Source organism: Theobroma cacao, chromosome 9 (assembly GCF_053813885.1).
Source record: "Theobroma cacao isolate CCN51 chromosome 9, ASM5381388v1, whole genome shotgun sequence".
Taxonomy (NCBI): Eukaryota; Viridiplantae; Streptophyta; class Magnoliopsida; order Malvales; family Malvaceae; genus Theobroma; species Theobroma cacao.
The window spans coordinates 12281279-12289437 of NC_142647.1; the positions used below are offsets into that span (position 1 = coordinate 12281279).

Genomic DNA, 8159 nt, shown 5'->3' on the forward strand with positions numbered 1-8159 from the left:
AGCAATTCCACAAGACGTGGAAGATAGAACAAGACCAAATAGTCGCTATAATTGAGGAATTGATCAATGAGGCATGGAATGATCTGATGGCTTCAATCGAAAATGCTTAATTTGTGAAAGTTTGACCAGATGGCAACATCTTTGTTTAATTCGTTACTTAATTAAGTTGTGAAAGTTTAATTTGGATAGGCCCCGGATACTGACCAACAATTAATGGGGATAATTTTAATCAAACACGCTGTGATTTTAACTTTTCTCCTGTCTGGTGAAAGTCAAGTTTTATAGCATGAAATTATGAATCTTCATTCCCTTGTTCTTGTTCAATTATATACGCATAAGGAACAAAGTAGCAGGAGAAGAGAATGGGGATAATATATTTGGAGAAAAAGTCAAGTTAATTAAGTAATTATTATTTTATTAGCGAATGATGATAGATTTTAATCTGACTTTTAGTACTAGTAATAGTTTTATATAGATTCGTTGAAGTGGGTAAAACCTTGCCTTTGTTTGAGGGGAATAGGCTTGTTTAACAGCTTTAAATGCCAAGTGAATCCAGGCCAAACTCTTTCGCAGCAAATACCAAACAAATAGAGATAGAATCTGCAGCAAGAAAAACAGAAAAAAACAAAAAGTCAGTGAGTATACCAAGCCTAAGAGAAAATGCCAGTGAAAGGAGTCTTAATTATAAGCCAGAACCTAATTAAGTTTCTGGTACAAGCTTCGAGGCTTGTACGCATCTGACCTTACGGATTTCCCCTAGAAAGTCCAAAATTTATAAAAATGCCCTTGGTCTGTGACTTATTTACAATCTGTTTATGATCTTGGAATTATCTCGGTCTGAATAGCTTGTTGATTGCAAGAACCATTAGATGATGTGCATGCACTCGAAAAGAACGATATAATAGTAGTCGTACAAATTAATTTTGAAGCCGACGGGACAAGATGCTACGTGAAAGCACTATTGAATGCAGAGTAATACAACTCTGGCGCATGCTCATCTCGCTCATTCATAGCACTTTATTACCATCATTTTTTCCCTCCCCACTCTCTCCAGCTTCTTATTTTTGTTTTTTGTGTGTATAAGATCAATCTTTCTCTTGAGTGTAAAGATAATAAAATTAAAAGCAAATTCGTAAACAGAAAATCCATCGCTTTTATACCATAATGTTCTTCTTATATTATATATATATATATATATATATATATATCTTACATGACAAAGTTTGAAAAAAAAATAAAAGAATCGACGTAGGCTGAAATTACAAACACAAGACCATAGTAATTACAACGGGCGAGGCAAAATTATCTACTTTCACATACACTAGTACTTAAGACATATGCAATCTTAGGACATTTTGCATTCCAGAGGAAGACCTTGAGGAAATCGCTTTGTATCAGTGCAGTAATTGTAGATCATGTAGTTCTTCTGCACCCACTTCAGCCTTTGTTGGCCTGTTATATCTAACTCTTGGGAAAGCCATGCATTGCTTTTGGAGCCGGAAGACGAAGAACTAGATGATGAGGAGCATGATGATGCTCCGTTAGTCCAAACACAAGCCTTGGCATTGAAATTCCTGTAGGATGCGGTGAAAGGAGCCTGAGACCAGTCTGTCTTCACAAGACCACCCCTGGTAGCCCAGTCATCAGCATTCCAAAGACTGGAGTATATCCTCATGGGCTGCTTCTTTGGAAATGGAACACCATTGGATTCCAGGTTCTTGAACTCTCTGATTGGAGTACCATCGACCGAGAAACTGATACATATGCGTAAAAACATGAAGTCAGTTCAAATTTCAAAGGCTAAAAAAGTTCATGGGACCAAAATATACTACAAATTTCAGAACTGTAAAAGATGGTTATTCTTACATGATACGCTGGGGATTCCAGAGGATGGAGTAGGTGTGAAAATCTGCAGTTGGGTCGAACCAGAGATAAAATTGCTGCTCCCTATTGCCCTTGCCTTGGCTATACACGTTTGTGTGAAGGATGTAAGGATCACCACTCAGGTTCCCCAAGAACTCAAAGTCTATTTCATCCCACGTTGAGCCCTTTGAAGATAGCTGCAAAATTACAAATAAAAAATTTCACGTGTTAGTTCCAAGGGCTTGCCATTTGAGTAAGAAGGCAAGTTTTAATGTACGGAGGCTTACATAGTAGGCGGTTACGGTGCCAGCAGAGTTGCCGGGGACAAGCTTGAGCTGCATATCAATCTTCCCAAACAAATACTCGTTCTTGGACTGAAAGCCAGAGCCAGAGGCCTTGTCAAGGGCCAGGGTAAGAAGCTGACCGTTGTTGAGAATCTTGGCACGGCCATCTCCCCAAGTGAGATCAAAATCCTGGTAAAAATTACCAGCAAAGGCAGCCATAAAAAAGCAAGCTAGGAAAAATGATTTCACTGGTAGTGGAACAGTTGAAGCAAAAAAGGAAGCCATTTAGGAGTATGCTTTGGAAATAGGGGACAGGAAAGAGTTTAGAAGTTGTCGTAAACCTGTGTTTGAATTGTTAAGTGATGAGATTGGTGACGCTGGAAGGGCCATTTTATAGCTAGTGATTGTAAAGGAGAGGAAAGCAATTGGAAGGCTGAAAAAAAGGCTGTGTCCAGCTGGCTTAGGAATGAAAAAGAAATGGCTGTCAATAAATAGTGAATAGGACGAAAAATCTGGGTAGATTTTCACACGCGGTTTTGGCCAGATAGATATGAGAGGCGATGGGCGCGGCCCAGTTCCTCACCTTCCCGACACCAAAACATTGACATCATGGGTCCGCTTTCATTATGGTTCCTTATTTTCCCATTTCCCTGTACGTTACTTACTTTCTTCCCTCTGTCCTTTTGGTTGTGGGGTGATTATTGCGTTAAACGTTAAAGTTAATAGTACTGCCATATCCTGTAAAGTTAATTGGTTCGTTTACCACGACTCTATCGATGGAATTTAATACTCCCAATGGATACCTTGCAAGGACTAGATAAATAAATAAATACATAAAAAAGGGCAGTTACCTCCACCGCCCTCGGAGTCATAGAGTCGGTGGTTCCAAGTGTAGCTGGCTCGGAACCGGTCTAGTGCTCTTTTCCACCAAACGCCATCCAGCGTGTGGCCCAACTTGGCCTTCGCAATGGAGATAAAACCCCAGCCTCAGCCTGTCGCTTGCTACTTTTTGGCCGAAAGAAAAAGAGTCTCTACGATAAGTTCAATTATAATTTCAATTCCAGCTTTTGGAAAAGGACCCGAAGTTTATCGAACAATGATGAGCAATTAGTTTGATAAAGGTTGATATTTTAAAGTACAAGAACATGAAAAATATGCAAGTTCTAAAAAGATGTATTTTCATGAAAAATATTAAAATTAAAAATAAATTCTAAAATAAAATTTCTTTTGTAGAAACAATATACTATAACCAATTAGAATTTAATTGATAAATTTTGAAAACATAAAAGAAAAGCAAAAAATTTACATGAATTTTGACATATATTGTTCGGCAACCAATAAAAGGTCTGTTAGTTACATATTTATAGTATAATAAAGATGAATCATCCGTTAAGACACACAATCAATTAATTATTGAAAATGTATGAAGTTTGAAACTTAATCGTCTAGCCACTAATTAAGAAATATTAATTTACAAGTACATTATGGAAAAAAAAAGATGCAAAGCAATTATTAAGAAATAAAAAGAATGAAATTTTATTTCAATTTAAGCTTAGATATTCAAATACAATTACTTGTAAGTTGTAGAAAATTGTTTTACTTACCAGCAAATTACAATATTAAAAACCATTGTCTCAATATAATAATCAATTTAGTTTTTTTTTTGTATTTATAAGTGATTTACTAAATATATTTTAACTTATAAAGATATATTACAATAAGAGTATACCTCGTCTTAAATCAAATAGTTGTTTTGATATAAATTTTAAAGTTTTGACTTATCATTATTATTGTTTGTTGAAGACTACAATTTTTATAACAAACATTAAAATTGTCCCTGTCCAAAAAAACAGGTGCAGTAATGACACCTGCCCATAGTGCTTTGGCCAAGTTTATTTGATATGACAAATGGCTTGATTTAATTGGTGTGGGTATTGATTGGGTTATTTGTAGAAGGGTTTGAAAGGATTGGGTTTTGAGAGATGTGGGTTATAGTTCATTGGGTTTGTACTCGGACAAATAAAAACTTTTATCTGAAGTTAAATTAATTGTGTTTAAGGTTGAGTTGGTAGGAAATTAATGTCAATTTGGTTTACCAGAAATTTTTTTTTTAGTTTAGTTTAGTAATGTTAAATATAACCCTTTTATGGGATGACATTGTTTTAAAAGGATTGTTTTTTCTTCTTTTTTATTACTTCACAAAGGTGGTTTGATTGTTGCGTTGTTCTTTTAGGGTAGTTTTTGAATTGATGATATATCTGTAAGCTAAAGTAGCTTAATAAATTCAAAAACTTAAAGCGAAATATTTAAATGAGATTTTTTTTATTGAAATTAAAAAAATTATTAAATTTTTATTCTTTTAGCTTTTTAAGATGCAAAATTTTTTATTAAATTTTTATAATCAAATTCTTCTAATATAATATAAACTCTAAATTAAAGTAAAAAAATCTATAAAGATTAGAACAATAGTACCTAATTGTTGAATACTTATTGCAAACTGCAAATGAAGCTCACAATTTTTTGAAGATAATAAAAGAACAAACTTCTTGTATATTCTTTAGAGAAAAATTAAAGTGAAAGGAAGAAAGAGCAAATGAGAAAAGAATAATTCAAAAGTAAAAATTATACATTGAAAAAAAATTTGATTTTATATATAAGAAAAAAAATAGCTATTGAAAATCATTAAATGTGTTGATTGAAAATAAAAGAAATAAGTGAGAAAAAAATAACTATTGGAGATTAAAGACATATGACCGTTAGTTGATTGAAAATAAAAAAATATAGTTGAGAATTAATAGCATTCTAGAAATAGAAAGTGATACAAAATTAAGATTTATTAGGCACATAAATAGATAAGTGTGAGAACAAATAATTTTATTAATTATTTTTTATTTTTATATATATTTTTAATTTTTATATATTTTTAATATAATTATTATAAAATTATAATTTTTTCCTAAATTTGGGGTCTCTCCAAATTGGGGACCTAAAGCCCTTGCTTGGGTGGCTTCACCTAAGGGCCGACCCTAAGTTTGATTTGGGTAATGTACTTTACCATGTTTAGACCTTTATGCTATAGAAAATGGGAGAAAGAATCATCTTTGATGGAAAATGTTAGGAAACAAGACTTTTTTTTGAAAGTTGGAGTTTTATTGATGAGGGAAGCTAGGATGCCATGAGGAGTCTTAAACAATAGTGGTGAAAGACTCTTCTTGGCATAGAAGCTGGCTTTTAGAAAGGCCCCGAACCGTACTAAAGCAAAAGAGCTGCTCAAAAAGCTATTGGCAGCAACAGCCCCTAAACAAAACTTAGTTTTGATTGTACCCTATTAAAGAAAAGAAGAAGAAAAAAAGAAGCATACAACCACAAGAGGCAAAAAGGCGTTCTTTAATGGAACAAAAAGAAGTGAACTACTCCGACCTAGCAGTTGCACAAGTCTCAAAAGTCAGGAGAAAAAAAACCAATGGTAAAGTCTCATTGGTTCAGTCATTCCTCTTGAGGCTCTCAATGCAGCAGCCAAACACGAAGCCTCCCAGCTAGCAGCGTCACCCACCCCCTTATCATGCTCAACGTTCATGCCCCATAACCAATGCCAAAACGTGACGCCTTGGCAAAGTCATCCCACAAAGGAAACAAGACCTTTAATCTTATTTGTTTCTTATTCTTTCGTTTAGAATTTTATGATATAGAGAATTGCAGGCTAGAGATAAATCTTGTTGTGGTGATGAATGTACTGTTTTATTCACAGTTAAAGTTGAGATCAGTTAATATAGATAAATATGCAAAGGTTGTTTGCTATGAATAGTTTCTTTTGACAGACCTGATTCAATCTCTTATTCCTCTTCTAGCTAAAGTGATCCAAACCTTCTCCACATAAAGTTCAAATCTACTTTTCTTAAATAAAAAAAAAATTAATTTCATGCTATGCTTATAAACCCTTTTTTTTTTTTTTGCAGTTCAAACATTTCCTTTGTGATTAAGGTTACAATTGCCTGAACCATATATTCACATGTATAAATATATGTTGTATCAACATAAATATATAATTAATTGAACATGTAACGTGGATTATATATTTTAAAAATTTAAAAATTAATAAGATGTGACAATTTTTATGGAAAAATGTCAAAAAGGATTTTTTTATTTCTCCAAGATAAACTTGGCTTTTGTCTTTTGCGGCAGCTTTTTCCCACGATAATTTGCGCTTGAGGTATTTGCTATTGCCATGAGAATCATGTGCGAATAAGATCATTCGTAGTGTCCTTCCAAAGTGCCCAAAATCAACAATCGGCATACTATCATAAATTGTCTCTGTAACGTGCAGTGACCTTTCCGTCTCTTTATCTTTCTTTCTAGACACAACTGTGTTTTTTGGCCGCTCTACTGCTTTTAGGAGTGAAGCAGGCCAAAATTACAGTAAAAATTAATCCTATTAAAAATGTGATTCCAATGCTGTAGTTCCTAATTTGGTATCCATGTGTGTCAGTGTTACTGTATATAGGCTTACTGATTTGTCTTGTACAAAAAATACCTCTTGGTGTGTGCTTTTCTTATTAAAAACCATTATCTAATTCAGGTGACAACAACAAATTTAATAAACAAAGGAAACTCAGCTAATTAAGATGATATACTAGCTAGCGTGGTTTTGGTAATATGTATCGGATATAAGTGTTTTTTTGTGCTGGCAATGTGCTTCTGACTATGTCGTAGCAGCACATTTTGGAGGGAGTCCCTGAGGGCATCGCTTTCTGTCAATGCAATAGTTGTAAACCATGTAATGCTTCTGCACCCACAGCAAACTTTCCAGGCTTGGTGCATCCAGCTCTTTTGCCAGCCACGAATATGAAGTGCAGGGATAAGCCCCTACCCCTGAGGGCCAAATGCAAGCTTGTGTGCTGAAGTTCTTGTAGGAAGCTTGTGAAAGGAGCTTTGGTCCAATCTGTTTTGACAAGGCCACCTCTTGTTGCCCAGTCATCAGCATTCCAAATACTAGAATGAATTCTCATTGCGCGGCTCTTGGGGAATGGAACTTTCGTTGAATCCACGTTCTTGAACTCTCTAATGGGGGTGCCATCAACATAGAAGCTGGAATGCATACACGAAGTGAGAAGAAAGGGTGAAAAGGAACAGGGTAATTCACTATGAATTTAAAGTTATTCAAGGGTTCTTACATGATGACATGGGGATTCCAGAGGATGGAATAGGTGTGGAAATCTACCGAAGGGTCAAACCAGAGGTGGAATTGTTGCTCTCTGTCTCCTTTACCTCCAGTAATTACATTAGTGTGAACAGTAGAAGGATCACCACTCAAATTCCCTACAAACTCGAAGTCTATTTCGTCCCATGTTGATCCTTTTGAGGCTAGCCGCAACATAAACAGACTTAGCGGAGAATATCCAAACTCATGACATTGTTAAATTTTAGTAGAAAATGCACAAATACTGCTTACATAGTAGGATGTGACAGTGCCGGCAGAGTTGCCAGGGACAAGTTTAAGCTGCATGGAAATCTTGCCAAATAGATACTCATTCTTGGATTGGCAAGCTGAGCCAGAGTCTTTATCAAGGGAGAGAGTGAGCAGCTCCCCATTGTTCAGTATCCTAACTCGGTCAAGTCCCCATGTGAGGTCAAAATCTTGGGAAAAGTTGCTAGCAAATGCAACCATCCATGGGAAAAGCACAAGAAAAACCATAAACTTCATTACTAGTGATGAATTAGCCTTATTAATAATTTGCCGAGAAAGGGATCTGAGAATTTCGAGGGGAAGTTCAGTGCGGGGGCATTGAGCTAGGGGTATCCTATATACACATATATGTACATATATATATATATATATATATATATATATATATATGACAAAGAGGGCATAAGGTTCATGTGCCATTTTGAGTGGTGGGGTGCTGATGAAGCACAGAAAGAGCGGGCTCGAACAGGTGGCAAGGAGGAGTGGCGGTCAAGGTCTTAAGGAATGCGCATGGCACACATGTGACAGCCTATAGCTATGGCTTTGCA

The 8159-nt window shown here is 35.3% G+C and overlaps 1 protein-coding gene and 1 pseudogene across 1 annotated transcript; both read right to left on the reverse strand.

Annotated features, from left to right (window-relative positions):
* Positions 1 to 1235: 1235 nt before the first annotated feature.
* On the reverse strand, positions 1236 to 2524 carry LOC18589229 (putative xyloglucan endotransglucosylase/hydrolase protein 23). The gene is made up of 3 exons (XM_007014111.3): positions 2151 to 2524; positions 1867 to 2060; positions 1236 to 1754 (listed from the first exon to the last, which is right to left on the reverse strand). The coding sequence occupies exons 1-3, from the start codon at positions 2430 to 2432 to the stop codon at positions 1346 to 1348; spliced, it is 885 nt and encodes a 294-aa protein (XP_007014173.2). The 5' UTR covers positions 2433 to 2524; the 3' UTR covers positions 1236 to 1345.
* A 4322-nt stretch (positions 2525 to 6846) lies between these two features.
* On the reverse strand, positions 6847 to 7872 carry LOC18589230 (xyloglucan endotransglucosylase/hydrolase protein 22-like; annotated as a pseudogene).
* Positions 7873 to 8159: the final 287 nt, after the last annotated feature.

Bases quoted from the DNA above. Each gene is read 5' to 3' on its own strand.
- LOC18589229 (XM_007014111.3), bottom strand. From the start codon at position 2,432: ATGGCTTCCTTTTTTGCTTCAACTGTTCCACTACCAGTGAAATCATTT. The intron at 2,061-2,150 runs GTAAGCCTCCGT...GTAATTTTGCAG, and splicing joins GCACCGTAACCGCCTACTAT to CTATCTTCAAAGGGCTCAAC. The intron at 1,755-1,866 runs GTAAGAATAACC...CATATGTATCAG, and splicing joins TGGAATCCCCAGCGTATCAT to TTTCTCGGTCGATGGTACTC.